The sequence below is a fragment of the Rhinatrema bivittatum genome, chromosome 4 (genome assembly GCF_901001135.1).
Source record: "Rhinatrema bivittatum chromosome 4, aRhiBiv1.1, whole genome shotgun sequence".
Taxonomy (NCBI): domain Eukaryota; kingdom Metazoa; phylum Chordata; class Amphibia; order Gymnophiona; family Rhinatrematidae; genus Rhinatrema; species Rhinatrema bivittatum.
This window is the reverse complement of record NC_042618.1, coordinates 205746679-205765259: the sequence shown is the minus strand read 5'-3', so window position 1 is coordinate 205765259 and position 18581 is coordinate 205746679. Positions and strand designations below refer to the sequence as shown.

At 44.8% G+C, this 18581-nt stretch overlaps 1 protein-coding gene across 1 annotated transcript in view; it reads left to right on the top strand.

Moving 5' to 3' along the window:
• Nucleotides 1-18581, top strand: part of LOC115090467 (semaphorin-3A-like) — a 202923-nt gene that overhangs the window by 175158 nt on the left and 9184 nt on the right. Inside the window, exons 12-15 of the mRNA XM_029599594.1 lie at nt 7089-7177; nt 9053-9094; nt 10111-10268; nt 13867-13922. Coding sequence (XP_029455454.1) covers nt 7089-7177; nt 9053-9094; nt 10111-10268; nt 13867-13922 — 345 coding nt within the window. The remainder of the gene's footprint in view (nt 1-7088; nt 7178-9052; nt 9095-10110; nt 10269-13866; nt 13923-18581) is intronic.

Here is an 18581-nt window from a genome sequence, read left to right as displayed (position 1 = left end):
ACATTGGTGCAGAGCGACCTGTATCACACCACTCTTAGAGGCAACATAAAGCCAAGGCTAGGGGGAAAAAAACCACCCAAACAGAGTCACCTCTAGCTTTCCCAGACAACAGAGCAGCCTCCACCCAACCCCACCTTCACTCTTTCAAAATTTGGAAAGATTATGGACTGTAGGACCAATGATTAAAGATGACCCCGAAGCGGTAAAAATATTGAGTAACATTGCTTTCTATCCGCAGGGTATTTATGAAGGTCCGTGAAAAAAAAAATAAAAATATGTATATGGTGACTGGGATTCTAAAAATTGAATGAGAGTATATTACTGAATTTATTAGATTTTGTAATCAACGTTTTTTTGGAATATAACCTGGTGTGCCACCTGCAGACCCTAAGTCAGGGCTTCCCAAACCTGTCCTGGGGACCCCACATCCACAAGGAATATGCATGAGATACATTTGCATACCATGGAGCCTCAGTTTATGCAAATTTAGTTCATGCATATTCATTGTGGATATCCTGAAAACCAGACTGGCTGTGGAGTCCCCAGGACAGGTTTGGGAAGCCCTGCCCTAAGTATTTCTCTGTCTCCAGCAGATAGTAAAGGTGCAATCCCTACAGTCTGAAAAGAAAAAAATAGAGAAATAGGAAAGGGAATTTGGAAAGTCCTCCCGGAAGGTTGCTAGGCCCTGGTGGGGCTATTCCTCCTGGTATTGAGGAGAACAAGCAGGGGGTTGGGGACCTTTGCCTGGCTCGGTCTTTTGCCACTGGGGGGTGTATAGTTAGTGGGGGCCAGTCCCCCCCCCCAGGAGAACAGTTTGATTCACACAGCTCTTCAGCCTCAGGGAAGTTACCCTTGGTTTTTGATTAAAGTTTAAAAAAAAAAAAATGTAGGAAAGTGTCAAAGTTTGTAGCAGTCGGGAGGCTGTGTGGGGCCCTTGTTTTGCTCATTAGCTGCTGGGAAGGGAGTTCTCGGGCGGCAGAGCAGGTTGACTATGCCTCGCAGCGGCGCATATGTTTACCACGCAGTCTGGCCTTGTTTTAGTGTCGACAAGACATTGGTGCAGATGGTGCACGGTGGTGTTTGCCACTTGTGTGGCAATGCACACGTGCAGCTTTCAGTCTCCGGGCTGTGCTCCCGTTACCTTTCTGGTGGAGAGGGCAGGTCAGGGCTGGCAGAAGCTGCATTAGAGCAGCTGCCTAAACAAAGACAGGTGCGGGAGCACCTTTGAAGTCAGCCGCCCCTCCTCCAATGGGCGTAGGAAAGGCAGCCATGTTGTCAGGAGCTGCAGGCTCTTCGGGGCTGTCTTCGGGGGTGTGAGGATCTCCCCCCCCCCCCCCCCCCCGTTGTCTCTGTTAGGGCAGGGTTCTGACAACAGGAGGGAGCCTGATTCTGATGACGAGGGGGATCCTTCTGGGGATGGCGGACCCTGCAATGTTTTCTTTGGAGTTCGTCCTCCTCATGCATGAGATGTATTTGGTGCAAAAGGTGAAGGTCCAGTTGGGTCTTCTCTTCTGGAACTGCCTCCCAGCAATGAGGACCAACAGGGGTCTTCCCCTGGCGGTAGCAACAACCTCATCTCGGCTCAAGGGTCCACCTTCTTACACAGCCCTTTTGAGGGGGCAGAAAACCATGCAGAGAAGATCTCAACCAGGGCTCTGGCAGAGCAAAGTCCTCATAATGAAGCGAGGATGGGCCACTCCTCTCTTCCTCCTATTGGAGGGCATCTGAATCTTTTTTTATGAGGAGTGGACCAAAATCACAACAGACTAGTGGTTCTTCAGTGTGATAAGAGACAATTACGCATTAGAATTCTCTTGTCCGCTGCATGACTTGTTTTTGGTCTCCCCTTGCGCTCTATTAGCAAGAGAAAGGTGGTCTAAGGCACTGTGGAGCAGTTGTAAGAGGTGGGGGCCAGAGTTCCAGTTCCTCTGGGGGAACAGAGGAAGGGAAGGTATTCCATATATTTCGTGGTGCCAAAGAAAGAAGGGTCCTTCCGTACAATTTTGGATTTAAAGAAGGTGAATGTGGCTCTCAGGGTTCCCCATTTTTGAGTGGAAACTCTGCGTTCAGTGATTGCAGCAGTACACAAAGGAGAATTCCTGGCTTCTCTAGACTTGACTGAGGCATACCTGCATATACCAATCCACCCAGATCATCAGCAGTTTCTGCGCTTCATGGACCTGGGGAGACATTTTCAGTTTTGTGCCTTGCCATTCGGTCTGGCAATGGTGCCATGTACATTTACCAAGGTGATGGTGGTTGTGACAGCGACGCTCAGGAAGAAGGGCATCTTGGTACATCCATATCTGGACGATTGACTTATTCGGGCAAAGTCGGAAACCCTCTGTACTCAAGTGGTGGCTCAGGTTGTACAGTAGTTGAGGTCTCTAGGCTGGGTAGTGAATCTAGCAAAGAGGCATCTCACCCCGTCGCAGGTTCTGGAGTTCTTGGGAGCGCGCTTTGACACCAGGCTAGTGAAGGTTTTTCTTACAGAATGTCACATTCTCAAACTGCAGAAGCAGGTATGCAGGCTGTTGGATACAGCGGTGCTCAGTGTCTGGGATTACCTGCAAGTGTTGGGTCTATGGCCTCAACATTAGAGCTAATCCCTTGGGCCTTTGCGCACATGAGGCCTCTGCAGAGATCTCTCCTTTCTAGTTGGGATCTTTATTGGAACAGTTTACTCTTCAGCTGTCGCTCGAGGAGCCTGCCAGTCCAGTCTTTTATGGTGGCTTGGTCAGGATCATCTGAGTCACAGAGTGGACTTGGAGGTCCCAGACTGGGTGGAAGTTACCACCAATGCCAGTCTTTTTGGCTGGGGGGCAGTGTGCCAGAATCAATCGGCCCAGGGGCAATGGTCCAAGGAGGAGACGCCCTGGCCTATCAATCGTTTGGAGATGAGGGCGGTGCAGTTCGCATTACTTGCCTTTCTGCCTCTGTTAAGTGGCCACTCAGTGCGCATCTTGTCGGTTAACGCAACCACAGTGGCTTATATTGACCAACAAGGGGGGACCAGGAGTCAAGCAGTGGCCCAGGAAACTCAGAAGTTGTGTCTCTGGGCGGAACAGCATCTAGCGTCACTAGTGGCATCTCACATAGCTGGAGTGGCAATGTTCAAGCGGATTTTCTGTCTCCCAAAGCTGGACCCCGGGGAGTGGGAGCTGTCAGAGGAGACGATGACTCTTCTATGTCACAGGTGGGGTACTCCCCACCTGGACTTGATGGTGTCGCAGAGGAACACCAAGGCGCCCTGTTTCTTCAATTGCAGAAGAGAGCACAGAGCAGAAGGGGTTGATACCTTGGTCCAAGGGATCCTTCTTTACGTATTTCATCCGTGGCCTCTGGTAGAAAAGTGATACGGTGAATAGAAGGTCATCCTGGAGAGGTAGCACTGGGTGACTGCGGCACCAGTGGTTTGCAGACCTAGTCAACCTGGCAGTGAACGGTCCACTTTGGCTTGCCCATTTGCCGAAGCTTCTTCCTCAGGGTCCATATTTTCGGATCAGGCGGTTTGCTTTTGTCTCATGGGTTGGCTTTTGAGAAGAGGAGTTTAAGAGAGAGAGGATATCTGGAGGCTGTCATTTCCACTTTGTTGCAGGCTAGAAAGACTTCCACTTCTTTGTCCTATGTGAGGATCCAGAAAGTCTTCGAGTCCTGGTGAATGGGTTAGGGAGTAAGTTCTACCCAGGCCTTAATAGCTCACATCTTAGCCATTTTGCAGAAAGGATTAGTGAAAGGCTTGGCTTTTAACTCTCTTAAGGTTCAGGTTGCGGCCTTGGACTGCCTTCGGGGCAAGGTACATGGAATGTCTTTGGCTGCTCATCCGGATGTGGTTCGCTTCCTTTGGGGGGCGAAACATAAACATCCTATCACCTCAAGGTCTCTCTCCTGCTCCATGCACATCAGCCCTTCACCTCCCATCAAATACAGTTCTTTCGGATTTCCACACCCCATATGCATGACTCTGCATTTCTTGGCATTGAATGCATATGGGGTGTGGAAATCCGAAAGAACTGTATTTGATGGGGGGTGAAGGGCTGATGTGCACGGAGCAGGAGAGAGACCTTGGGGTGATTGTTTCACCAACTTCAGATCGTTAGACACTATGTGACAAGGCAATAGCTAAAGCCAGAAGAATGCTGGGCTGCATAGAGAGAGGAATATCTAGTAAGAGAAAGCTAGTGATGATCCCTTATACAGGGCCTTGGTGAGGCTTCACCTGGAGTACTGTGTTCAGTTCTGGAGACTGTATCTCCAAAGGGACAGAGACAGGATGGAAGCCGTCCAGAGAAGGGCGACCAAAAAGGTGGATGGTCTTCATAAAATGACTTATGAGGAGAGATTGAAGAATCTAAATATGTATACCCTGGAGGAGAGGAGGCGCAGGGATGATATGATACAGACTTTCAGATATTTGAAAGGTTTTAATGATCCATGGTAAACAACAAACCTTTTCCGTTGGAAAAATCAGTAGAACTAGGGGTCACGATTTGAAACTCCAGGGAGGAAGACTCAGAACCAGTGTCAGGAAGTATTTCCTCATGGAGAGGGTGGTGGATGCCTGGAATGCCCTTCCGGAGGAAGTGGTGAAGACTAAAACTGTGAAGGATTTCAAAGGGGCATGGGATAAACACTGTGGATCCATAAAGGCTAGAGGATGGAAATGAAGAGAAGAGCCATGGGGGTGGCTTGCTGGAATGGAGGCAACTACCTGGTGATTACTACCCTTACTTAATAAACCTTTGCACGGTTAAGGCAACTCCAACATTGCTCTCTGCTTCAACGGCAAGGGGAAATGTGGAAAAGAGGATTTGCATTCAGACAGTAACCAACAAGGACTGAACTACACAGTCTGGGTAAACAAATAAGCGTGGGGGTAGCTTGTTTATTGTGGTAGATACTACCCTAAATCAATTAAGCCTGATACTTCACTTTGAATGCATATACAGCGTTGCTTTCTGCTTCAATGGCAGGGGGAAATGTGGAAAAGAGGATTTGCATTCAGACAGTAACCAACAAGGACTGAACTACACAGTCTGGGTAAACAAATAAGCGTGGGGGTAGCTTGTTTATTGTGGTAGATACTACCCTAAACCAATTAAGCCTGATACTTCACTTTGAATGCATATACAGCGTTGCTCTCTGCTTCAATGGCAGGGGGAAATGTGGAAAAGAGGATTTGCATTCAGACAACAACCAACAAGGCATTGATCTGTGCAGTCTGGGTAAACAAGCATCGGGGTAATTTGCTTGATGCGGCGGTTACTACCCTTAACCATTAAGCCTTATGCTCACCTTTAGATGCAACTCCAACATTACTCTCTGCATCAATGGCAGGGGATGGCAGGAAATTTGAATCAAACAGTTACCAACAAGGGCCCTGAACTTGGTGGTCAGTGAAACAGCTAAGTATGGGAAAATAAGAGTGGGAGCTTGCTGGGCAGACTGGATGGGCGATTGGTCTTTTTCTGCTGTCATTTCTGTGTTTTTATGTTCTATGTTTCTATGTCCTCCAGTGCGGAAAATATGTCCCTCATGGAATCTTAATTTAGTCCTCAGATGGAAGTGTGTGGCACATTTTGAGCCTTTAAAAAGGGCAACTGTAAAGGATCTCACTTTGAAGGTGGTTTTTCTGGTAGCAATTTGTTTGGCCAGAAGAATTTCTGAGCTACAAGCATTGTCGTGTAGAGAGCTTTTTCTGAAGATCTCGGATTCCGGGATCTCTTTGCAGAAGGTGCCCTCTTTTCTACCAAAGTTTATGTCAGCTTTCCATCTGAATCAGATGGTAAAACTGCTGGCTTTCCCAGATTTGGACACGTCGATTCTGCATGCTAGAGACCTGTGATGTTTGGATGTGAATAACTTCAGGTTGCCTGACCATCTTTTTGTGCTGTGGAGTGGACCTAAGAAAGGGCAGAAGGCTTCAAAATCCACGATAGCAAGGTGGTTGAAGGAGACAATAAGCTTGGCTTATATCTGTAAGGGGCGTCCTATCCTGGTGGGATTGAGGGCTTACTTGATTTGGTCACAGGCGGCTTCTTGGGCTGAGTGCCAGCAGGTTTTGCAGCAGGAAATTTGTTAGGCGGCTACTTGGAAGTTGTTGCACACTTTCACCAGACATTATCGTTTGGATGTCCAGGCCCCAGAGGCCAGGAGTTTTGGTGAGAGTGTTCTTTGAGCAGGACTCTCACAGTCCTACTCTAATTAGGGAGGCTTGGGCACATCCCAGGAGTCTGGACTGATCTGGGTATGAAAAGGAAAGGAAAATTGGTTCTTACCTGCTAATTTTCGTTCCTGGAATACCACGGATCAGTCCAGAGTCCCACCCTGCGCGAGGAAGAGAATCCGCTCATATTCCTATTGTACATAGGCTGCAGAGCTGCTCTGGATTTCAGGTTTGTTCTTTTGGTTTGGAGTTGCAAAGAAAAGACTTTTTTTTCCAGGGCAAGATTCCGCCTTTTCTCCTGCTCATTGAGGGAGGTTGTTGTTTATTTCATTAAAATTATTGTAGGATGAATCTTGGTTTGGGTACAGGTCAATACTGAGGGACTGCAGGTGGCACACCAGGTTATATGCCAGTGTCAGTGAAACTTCCTCTCTCTCCATCTGCTGGAAGGGAGGCAAAACCCAGGAATCTGGACTGATCCATGGTATTCCAGGAACAAATTAGCAGGTAAGAACCAATTTTCCTTTATATGGGCATAATTTGGGACAGATGGGGTGGGAGAGGAGTAAGAGGCAAATATCTCTGTCTCACACATGTTATCCTACCAGAACCCACCAGAATGCATCTGCTCCTGGCTCTTTAGATCTTTTGTGGGAGTGGAGGCAGATTTTCTGGATGCTGTATATGGAGGGAGACAATTCTAATTGCAGCCAATTCCTTCTTAAGCTGAGTCAGCTCCTTCTAAATTGCAGAGAGGTGGTGTAAGCTCTAAGCCTCCAGATGGACTAGAACTGTCCTTGTGTCAAATCTTTTATTGTATGGAACACCTGTATCTTTATAAAGAATCCCCAACATCCCTTAGATTATCATTTAATTTGACTGAACAAGGTTTCAGAAAACATAACATTATATTTCTGTACAGATAAAGGAGTGGTTTTAAAAACAACCCTCAGTACCAAAGCTAATCAGGAGCCAGAAGAAGTCTTTTTAGAAGAACTTGAAGTATTCCAGGTAAAAACCTCTTCTTTGCTTAGGAAATAAGTTGGTTTATGCTATATATGTAGGCTTACTTGCCAGCATAGAAAATCTCTTTATTTGAATGACCATTAAATAAACTTTCAGGAACCATGCATTTCCTTGTGATTTTTTTTTAAATCATTTATTTATAACAATTTTCAAACAGATTAATCCAAGTAATACACTAGTTTGAAACAGCATAGGAAAAAAAGAAAACACAAAGGGGCAGATTTTAAAACCTGCACGCAGGGGCAGATTTTAAAACCTGCGTGCTGGCGCAGATTTGTTCGCGCAACCCGGCCAAAGAAATGTACGCCCGATTTTATAACATGCGCGCGCTGCCGCGCGCATGTTATAAAATCCAGGGTCAGCGCGCGCAAGGGGGTGCACAATTGTGCAACTTGCGCGCGCCAAGCCGCGCAGGCTGCCTCCGTTCCTTCCGAGGCCGCTGCAAAATTGGAGCGGCCTCGGAGGGAACTTTTCTACCGCTTCCCCCCCCCCACCTTCCCCTCCCTTCCCCTATCTAACCCACCACCCAGCCCTAACTAGATCCCCCCCTACCTTTGTTTCAGAAGTTACGCCTGCTCGAGGCAGGCGTTCCCCAGCACAGGCCGCTGTGCCGGAGAACTCAGGACCGTCCTCGGACCCGCCCCGGGACATACGTGCATCCCGGGGCTTGCGCGTGTCGCCGAGCCTATGCAAAATAGGCTTGGCGCGTGCAGGGGCAGATTTTCTCGGGTTACGTGCGTAGCCTTTGAAAATCTGCCCCAAAGTGTTGAATAATTGAAACATATAGGAAATAATTATAGCCCCTATGCCCTATCAATCCACAAGTAGGTAGAAGATCATCTTTTGATCAAGGAAAAGTAAAGAAATTATACTTTACATATCATAAATAATAGCAGTACACTGATAGGACCCCTTTTATAATATACTATAGCGTTTAAATGGTTGGAGAAGATGTGGCTTCAAGAATAGAAATCTCAGAGCCATTCCTCTGTTATTGCCTCTCATGCAAGAAAATTTGTGATTAAAATGTTAATCCCAGCACTGGAACTGAAATAAAAACATAAGAACAAAGGATTTGCCATACTGGGTCAGACCAAAGGTCCATCAAGCCCAGTATCCTGTTTCTAACAGTGGCTAATCCAGGTCACAAGTACCTGGCAGGATCCCTAAAGGTTGATAGATTCCAAGCTGCTTATCCCAGGGATAAGCAATGGATATTCCTGAGTCCACCTAAATAATGGTTCATGGACATTTCTTCTAGGAACTTGTTCAAACCTTTTTAAACCCAGCTACACAAAACAGCTTTTACCATATCCTCTGGCAAGGAATTCCAGAGTTTAATGTAGAATGTAGTGATGTAACAAGCTTCCCTTGATTAGTCAGAGGAAACTGCGGATCTCACAGTGTCAGCTACTGTTACTGTAGCTAATGAAAACCCAAGAACCTGAAACAGTTATGTAAGGAGTAACTATGACATCTTTTTTTTTTTTTTAACACCATGGCCATTCATTAATGGAACAAAGATAACATGTTGCCCATTAGATAAAAGATTGTACTTTGCTCGTGTGCAATGGCTTTTCCAGTGCTTAGATGGATCAGACTGTGGCTTAGACTCATCATGTATACTGTATGATGTAAAAAATACATGCTAATAAACAGGCCATCGCTTGTTCAAACACCGAGAAGTCACTCCTAAAATGAGGCATCTCCTCAGAGTCACGCGATAATATGTATCCATAATATGTAATATGTATCCAGCCTGGGACCTGACTAAGAATTCTCAGTTGTTTCTCGAAGCCACTATACTGTGACTTATTTGTGTGTCTCCTCATTAAAGTGAAACCATATTCTGTTTTTCAGGAGAAATCACCTATCACATCTTTATCATTATCACGACAAAAGGTAATGGTCATGTGCTAATGGAGTCCTACACACTTTTGCCCTTTCTATGGTTTGCCATATAGAAGGCTACAATAACACATCAAATTTTTTCTTATGAGATCTCATCAAATCACAAGGCCAGAGCCCACAATCTACCCTGATTGGAGTAAAGGCTTAGGGGGTCATTTACCATGATGCTATTTTATCGTGGGAGGGGAGAAATATTGCGGGGGGTGTTTCTGCAATATTTGGCCACTCCCCGGTAAAATATCGCCGCTGTTTCCCTCTAATATTATTTATTGCGGGAAAAATCCCATGATAAAATATATCATGGGGAAGGGTGAAAATACAATGGCAGCTCCCTTTGCATGGCTGCCATCTTCTAAAAAGGCCAGCATCAGCCCTAACCTGCTCCCCCCCCCACCAATGTGCAAAAAGACCCCCCTCCGCCGTCTTTAGAGGTGGCTTAAAAGAAAAAAAATCACAATCTGCAAGTTTAAAATTGTGCAACTATGCCTTGCCCCCCCTACATAAAACCCTCCCCTTTCCGAAAAACTCCCCTCTGCAGGTCTTCTAAGAGTCATCTCAGAGACATCAGGATGCCCCTGGGATGTTATCTACAATTGCTTTCATTAAAGTAACGTGGCATGCTTTTTTTTTGAGGCACACCGCATTATTTTGTTTGCATTGGGTTACCTATGCTTTGCATTCATTACGGGCCTAACAAAACTAGGTGCCTACATTTTGGTACTCAGTCCTAGTCAGTTTTGAAAAGGACCAATTTAGGAGCCTATCTTCAAAAGTTAGGAGCCTAAATGCCTTGAACATTGACCCCCATTATTTTTTTCATATTCTGTATTATAATACTGAAGTCTAGGGTTAGTATCTCTTTAATTCAATGTATCAAAGTGCGGGTGGAGGCCTATTATGAAAACTCCCTATGTGTCAGAGAGTGAAGGTGGGGTTGGGTGGAGGCTGCTCTGTTGTCTGGGAAAGCTAGTGGTGACTATGTTTTTGTGTGGTTTTTTCCCCCCTAGCCTTGGCTTTATGTTGCCTCTAAGAGTGGTGTGATACAGCTCGCTCTGCACCAATGTGAGGTGTATGGGAAGGGCTGTGCCGAGTGCTGCCTGGCCAGGGACCCCTACTGCACCTGGGACGGAGCATCCTGCAGCCCCTATTCCCCCAGCACCCGCAGGCAAGTTCCAGGACCCTCTGCAACACTGCGCCTAATGCTCACACATACAACGCTGGGCAGAAAAACACCCGCCTTCTGCATTTCAGGGAAAAAAATAAGAGAATTCTGAATGTATGTGAAAATTAAATTCTGCTCTCTAATTTTTTTTTTTTAAATATCTTCTGATGTCACAGCTCCTGAAAGAAATCTTTGCTTTCTATTGCAGTATACTGGAAGATCATTGTAAATAAAGTCACTGTGAGGTCGATATTCAAAGCCATTGTGTGTATAACTTTTCAAATCTTGTGCACAAAAGCTGAGTTTTGAAATTTTATACCTGCTGACCCCATACATTTTGTGCACACAAAAGTTATCCATACAAAATGTAATGGAGGCATTCCAGGGGCATGGCTAAACTTTAACTGGCACGTGCACATATTGGGCATGCTCTGACTAAAATTACATTCACAAGTCACTTGGAAAAAGAAGAGAGGGGCCAGTAAGATCCAATTCTCCCTCTGCTTAGACAAAAATAAAGGAGAGAGAAGATGAAAAGGTATCTGTATGTCAGCTTAGTCTGTGTACCTGTCAGGCTCACGCCTCTAATTAAACTCACCTTCATATTTTATTCTACTAACATCCATTACCTTGTGGAACTTAACTCGGAACCAGCAGAGTTCATCTGAGATCCTTGCCTCACACATCAACCTGAGAGAGAGAGAACTGTTCAGAGATACAGAGGGAACAAGCACCTGACACTGGGTGGGGACTCATCTGGGTTATCCTGACAGGCAGAACCAAGGCCATTCTGGATATAAAAAAAACTAGCTGACACAGCTCCACAGACTCTAACTAAAATCATAAACCTATCCCTTAGCGAAGGAACAATGCCAGGAATACTTAAAGGGGCAATAATCAAACTGAGATTAAAGAAAAAAAAACAGCGACCCAAATATATTAAGTAACTACAGACCAGTCTTTAACCTACCCCTACTTGCTAAATGAATTGAAAAAATGGTACAAAAACAACTAGCTGAACATCTAGACAACAATAACATATTTTATCCCTCACAACACGGCTTTAGAAAACATAGCACAGAAACATTACTAATTTCCCTAACAGATAATGTACTGCGAGGATTTGATAGTGGAAAACACTACATTATGATACTACTAGATTTGTCAGCAGCATTCGACACAGTAAATCATACAATTCTACTAAAAAGATTGGATGAAATAGGACTTCAAAACAAAACAATTGAATGGTTCAGATCCTATCTAAGCAATAGATTTTTTCATGTACAGATAAAGAACACAATATCGGACAAAATTGAACTAAAAACAGGAGTACCTCAAGGATCAGCACTCTCGGCAACACTATTTAACATCTATCTGCTATCCTTATGCCACCTCCTAGCAGGACTAGCAGTAACACATTACTTATACGCAGATGACATTCAACTAATTTTACCCATAGAAGAAACAATTGAAAAAACATTAAACCTTGCAATGATGTACCTAGATATAATTAAACAACTGCTAAACCAAATGGAGCTAGTGATCAGCATCGAAAAAACAGAATTTATACACCTCGAACGAAAAAACATGGAGTTGATTCAAAACCCCATCAAACTTAAAAATGATCAGGAAGTGGAACTAGTTGATAAAGTTCGAAACCTAGGAGTTATAATAGACACAGAACTCAGCCTTAAGCATCACATATCACTGAAAGTTAGAAAAGGTTACGCCAAACTTATGGTCCTCAGGAGGCTAAAACCCTTGCTAACCCAAGCACACTTTTGAACAGTGCTACAGGCAGTTATTTTTGCTAGCAGAAATTACTGTAACACACTATTTCTAGGTTTACCATACTCAACAATAAGACCGCTACAAATCTTACAAAATTCTGCTGCCAGAATACTTACAGGTAAAAGCAAAAAAGATCACATCACCCAAACACTTGCCGAATTACACTGGCTGCCAATAGAATAAAAAACACTCTGCACAATTCACAAACTAATCAACGAGGAAAAAGCTGATTGGTTAAACACAGCACTACACTTATATGGCCCCCAAAGAAATCTTAGGTCAGCCAATACAGCCCTTCTAACCATCCCTTCTGTCAAAACAGCGAGACTGACCCAAGTTAGAGAGCAAGCGCTATCCTTAGCCGGACCAACATTATGGAACACAATGCCACTCAAAACAAGATTACAAAGAGATTTAAAATTATTCAAAAAAAGTTTTAAAACATGGCTGTTCAAAAAAGCATTTTACAGTGAGAATGGAGAATAAGAAAGATAAATGAACAGGCGATTGAACATCAACACACAGCGTAAAGGCACCAAGACGCATAAATGCATTTGTATTTTTTATCAAACTTTACCGCTGTCAGAGAAACTCAGTTTAAAGCACAATACGTGTATATTTACACTATTATTCATATAAATGGACCAGATCCATGTCACTGATCATATACCTTATTTTATGAAAACTTGTAACTGAAACATTATGGGCACTTTTAGAATAGTATATACAAGCTTAAATATTTGTGCCTCCCTGTAAACCGTTGTGATGGTACTTAACTAAACGACGGTATAGAAAAGATTGTAAATAAATAAATAAGGAATTTTTCTAGATATTGGAAGTTCCAGATAATGGGAATTTTCCAATAAAAGAATTTCAGATAATGGGAGTTCTTCTGGATAATGGATTACATAAAGCCAACCAATTTTCAGATAATTTAAGGTTTTTCTGGATAAAAGATCATGGCCAAGTAACTGATTTTTTTTCCAGATAATAAGAGTTTCTGGTTAATAGATCTTGAGATAAATGGTGAGCTTCTGTGTAAATACCTGAGTTATATTTTCACATGTTGGGCTTTCCTGCAGATTGTAGGCAAAAATCTGGGCCTAGCAATAGAAACAAAACCAATGAACTAAAGTTTTCATGCATGTTAACTAACAGGAATGGCATGACATGAAACATTCAAGAAATAAATTGCTTAAACATAAATAGTTTTTGCTTTTTAAATTACTTTATTAGTTTTATAAAATGGTTCTTGCTGCTACAATAGTTATAATATTATTGGAAGTTATTGACAGATGTATTCATATTCATGTCTGTGTGACTTATCAGGGCTAGGCTAACAATGGTTGCCCCCGATGGAAGGTGCATACCTGGAGAGGCTAGGCCTAAGGCATGAGAGTGGAGTCCTGAGGCTGGATAAGAGCCAGGAGAGAGGTGTGAAGCACAAGCAGTGGAACAGGGTCAGGATCAGAGGCCAGACAAATATCACTTCTGCAGGGCAGTTGCTGAGAAGGCTGTTGGGCCAGCACCTGTGGTCCTGTTGGGACTGCCTTATATTTTGTTCTCAATTTGGGGCAAACCCAGTGCTAGTCCAATCGGACTGCTGCAGAGGCGTGTCTGGCTTGCTCTAGTGTAGAGGGTGAAAATGCTAGGATTCCCTGGCAAGCAAGCAGCTCAGCAAGTAGCTCAGCAGCAGGTTTACAGTCTATAGCTCCAAGCACTCTGGTACTACAACTAGCTATCAATAAAGATAAAACAAAATTAAGGAAAAAAATAGACAGTGATTAATTTGTTTCCCCTTTCTCCACAGGAGAAATGTTCGAGATTTAATTGGAGACCCTTTAATGCAGTGCTTCAAGGAAGGAGGTAAAAGCACTTGGGAGCTGCTCTAAGTAATAGTAACCATCTTGCATGGATCTCACACTCACTCTCCCTCTTGTGGCTCCCATTCAGAATGGCTTCACTCATGACCTCTGTGTGCCTTCCATATTATCTTACTGGTGGCTCTCATACCCCTTCAGAATGGATTTGGATTTAGCTCAGACTGAGGAGCCATCAACCCCAGTATCCTGTTTCCAACAGTGGCCAATTCAGATCACATCATTGGTAGCTCAAGGCGGGTTACATTCAGGTATTGTAGGTATTTCCCTGCCCGGGAGGGCTCACAACCTAAACCTCTACCGTGGCAATGGAGGGAGAAGTGACTTGCCCAAGGTCTTAAAGAGCAGCAGTGGGATTTAAACCTTGGCTTCTGCTAACCACTAGGTTACTCCTCCACTCTATGATCTCACTTGTGGCTCCCATGGCATGTCCTAATGATCTAACTTGTGGCTTCCAAACCGCTTCATAATGATTCCACTCGCAGCCAGTGTTCCTTTGAATCTTCATTGTGGCAACTATCTGGCTCCTATATCTCTTCAGAATGATCTCACTCTTGATTCCTTTGTTTCTTTCAAATTATCTTACTTGTGGCTCCCATACCCTTCAGAATTGCATAAGCCTTCAAAACTGTCTTTTTATTGATTCTCATGCCCCTTCATGCTCTCACGCTGTCTTATTGGTGGATCTCAAGTCCCTTCATTACCACAGTGGGTACTTATACACAGAATGATGAATTTTTATAAATGCACTACTCTGCACTGCTGAGTAGTGATGTGTTTCCTTCTAAAGGAAACACATCACTACTCAGCAGTGCAGAGTAATGCATTTAGGATGCAAAATACCAAGGGAAAGGTATATTATTGGAGGTGAAATTCTTCTAAGCACAAAAGAAGAGCAGGATCTGGCGGTAATTATATCTGATGATCTTAAGGTAGATAAAGCGATTGTAAAATCCAGAAAGATGCTTGACTGCATAGGGAGAGGAATAATCAGCAGAAAAAGGGAGGTGATATTGCCCCTGTATAGGTCCCTGGTGAGACCCCACTTGGAATACTGTCTACAATTCTGGAGACCACACCTTCAAAGGGATATAAGCAGGACGGAGTTGGTCCACAGGGTGGTTACTAAAATGGTCAGTGGTCTTTGTTCTAAAGTATATGGAAATAGTTTTAAAAATCTAAACATGTATACCCTAGAGGAAAGACGAGATAGGAGAGATATGATAGAGACATTCAAATATCTCAAATGTCTCCATACACAGGAAGCCAGGCATTTTTCAATGGAAAGGAGGCTATAGACCAAGAGGTCAGGAGATGAGGTTGAAAGGGGTAGACTCAGGAATAATCTTAGGAAATATTTCTTTACAGAGAGGATGGTGAATGCTTTGAACAGTCTTCCGGTGGAGACAAAAATAGTATCTGAATTCAAGAAAGCATGGAATAAATACAGGGGATCTCTAAGGAAGTGTTATCAATGCTGCTCCCCCAAGGGGAGGAGCTAGCAATTTATAATACTCCCTAGGCGGAGTTAATGATCTATTGTGGGTTGATTCCCACAGAGTGGCCGTCTGTATGATATCGCTCAGCAGTGTAGGGAATAAACACTTTAATGTAAACTGGTGAATCCTTGGGCCGATGGCAGATGACAGCGCCCCCACGAGGATATCCTGAGAGGGACCACCGGCTAGGCTGGAGTATGGAGACAAACACAGATAGTTCTTTATTAGACCGGAAATAGAATCACCAGAGGTGGCAGCAGTGAGCTAATGTGCCCGGCAGGGCTGAAGTCCCTCAGATACTGGAATTGTGATCTCTGGGTTGCTGAGCTGTAGAGAAAGACTATAGGTAGTGAGTAAACAGGGTATGCTGGATACGACCAGTAGTAGATGATACACTCACAATTGTAGATATCTATAATGGCTTCTATGCAACAGAGAGTCTTCAGTACATTCAGGAACAGGAGCCTTAGGCGAGTATTGATTCCCATATGCAGTCTGGAATAAGAACTCACAATCTCCGTACCTGCGATAACATCTTAGACAGAAGGGCGTCTTCTGAGCATTCAGGGGCGTAGGCCTTCGAGGAGTGAGAACCGAATCCCGTCTTAGCAATCTGAAATCAAGAAGAGAGAGCGAGGCCCCCGAGGAGCGGGTATCCGCCGGCGCCATTTTCCGTATGGAAAATGGCGCCGGCAGGAGATCGACTGCAGGAGGTCGTTCAGCGAGGCGCCCTCGCTGAACGACCTCCTGCAGTCGATCTCCTGCCGGCGCCATTTTCCGTACGAAACGATTCGCGGCGGGAAATCGCTCCCTGACCCCGCTGGACCTCCAGGAACTTTTGGCCAGCTTGTGGGGGGCCTCCTGACCCCCACGAGACTTGCCAAAAGTCCAGCGGGGGTCCGGAAGGACCTCCTGCCGTCCAATCTTTTTCGTCTATGGCCGCCGCCATTTTTCGGCGCCATTTTGGAAAATGGCGCCGGCTGAAGACGACAAGATTCAGGAGCAGGAGCCCGTTCCGGACCGCCGCCGTTCCGGACCGCCGCTGGACCCGCAGGTTATTTAAGTTATTGGGGGGGGGTTCGGGAGGGTGGGGGATTTAATTTAAAGGGTCGGGGGTGGGTTTTAGGGGGTTTTAGTGTGCCAGTTTTTCGATTTTTCGATTTTTAACGATTTTTTAACGATTTTTTCACGATATTTTACCCCCCCAAACGGCAACAATACGATTCCCTCCCCCTCCCAGCCGAAATCGATCGTTAAGACGATCGAGGACACGATTCACATCCCTAAAGGAGAGTATGATTCGAGTCCTTGCTAACTCGATTCATAGTTGCAAGCAAAAGTCCTTTTAAGTTGGAAGCGGATGATGTCACTACGGGAGGACGCCCCCAAGGTTCGTGCCCTTGCCGGTACAAACTCTGGAGCTCGCGTGCCCTTACGTCATCAGGAACATGGCGGATCCGCAGCGTCAGGCCAGCCCAGGGATTCCAGGGAGAAGCGGCAAGGAGAAGCCGTGGCAGCATCTGTCCGTCAGACCCGAAGGGAGTCGCGACTAAGGTAGAGAGGGTGGAGCGAGGGCGAGAACAGGCACGAACGCAACAGGAAGTGATGCTAAATTAATTTGACGAATGGGCAGATTGGATGAGCCATAAGGTCCTTTTCTGCTGTCTTGTTTCTAAAGTTTGAGACTTTTGTCATTTTCCCTTTTTTTTGATCTCGCTTCCATCCCCCTCACGCACATCTTGATGGCTGCTCCTCAGCGTCCTGAGCTCCATGTTGTTGACTTATAGCTGGCATGAAGCTGACATAACATGTTTCTGTTTCTTCTCGTTGGCTCTGTTTCTGTTCACAGGAGTGGGGGAGTAATCTAGTGGCTAGCATGGCAGGCTGTGAATCAAGGAAGCCAGGATTCAAATCCCACTGCTGGTCCTTATGATTTTGGGCAAGACATTTCACCTTTCATTGCCTTAGCTAAAAACTTAAAGATTATAAATCCCCTGGGGCTAGATAGGGAAATACATACAGTACCTGAATGTAATCCACTTTGAAGTTCCTGAAAAGTATAAAATAAATTTAGGCACCAAAGTACATATAAGCAGTAAACTCCTTTAACTTGGCATTAAGAAAAGTAAACACTTTCATATTTTACAGTAATATTAAAATTGGATATTGGAGAAATTACTACTTACTTGATAATTTCATTTTCCTTAGTATAGACAGATGGACTCAGGACCAGTGGATTATGCTTGTCTGCCAGCAGATGGAACCAGAGCAAGCTGTAGTGATACCAGCCTGCCAGTATTCTCTTCAAAAGGCAACTGTGGACAGACTAGCAAAAAACTTGATAAAAAAAACAGTCAATCATAACTGTATTAAACCAACAAGAAACACTGAACTCAAGTAAGAACGTAGGTACCCCAGTCTAGGGACTGGATGAACACTTACCAGTAATCCCCTGGGACCCAGAGCCCCCACAGGAGAACCATTGACACAATCATTCGGCAGCTGAGTCCATCTGTCTACACTAAGGAAAATTAAATTATCAGGTAAGTAATAATTTCTCCATTTCCTAAACATGTAGACAGATGGACTCAGGACCAGTGGGATGTACTAAAGCTACTCCTCAGTAGGGCGGGAGTTTGCCCACGGTCCAGTTAACGCAGCACGTGCAAAGGCTGCGTCCTCCTGGGCCTGCACATCCAGACAATAAAACCTGGAAAAAAGTGTGTAAGGAGGACCACATTGCAGCTCGGCAAATGTTGATGGGAGACAACAATCTAACCTCCGCCCATGACACTGCCTGAGCCTTACTGGAATGAGCCCTAACCTGAGTAGGCAATGGCTTTTCAGCATCTACATACGCGGCCGTGACCACGTATGTAGATCACGGCCGCTATTGTAGCCCGTGAAGCTGACTTGCCCTGATTGGCCACTGTTGGAAACAAGATGCTGGGCTTGATGGACCCTTGGTCTGACACAGTATGGCAATTTCTTATATTCTTATGTTTTAACAAGGGCCACAGAGGAAAGACTTAAAGCAACTTGTCTTCTCGCCAGACCTGTACAAGAGCATCTATGGCCAGAGATCACGGATCTCTCCTGCAACTGAAGAAGCGAGGAACCTTTGCATTACGAGAAGTTGCCAGCAG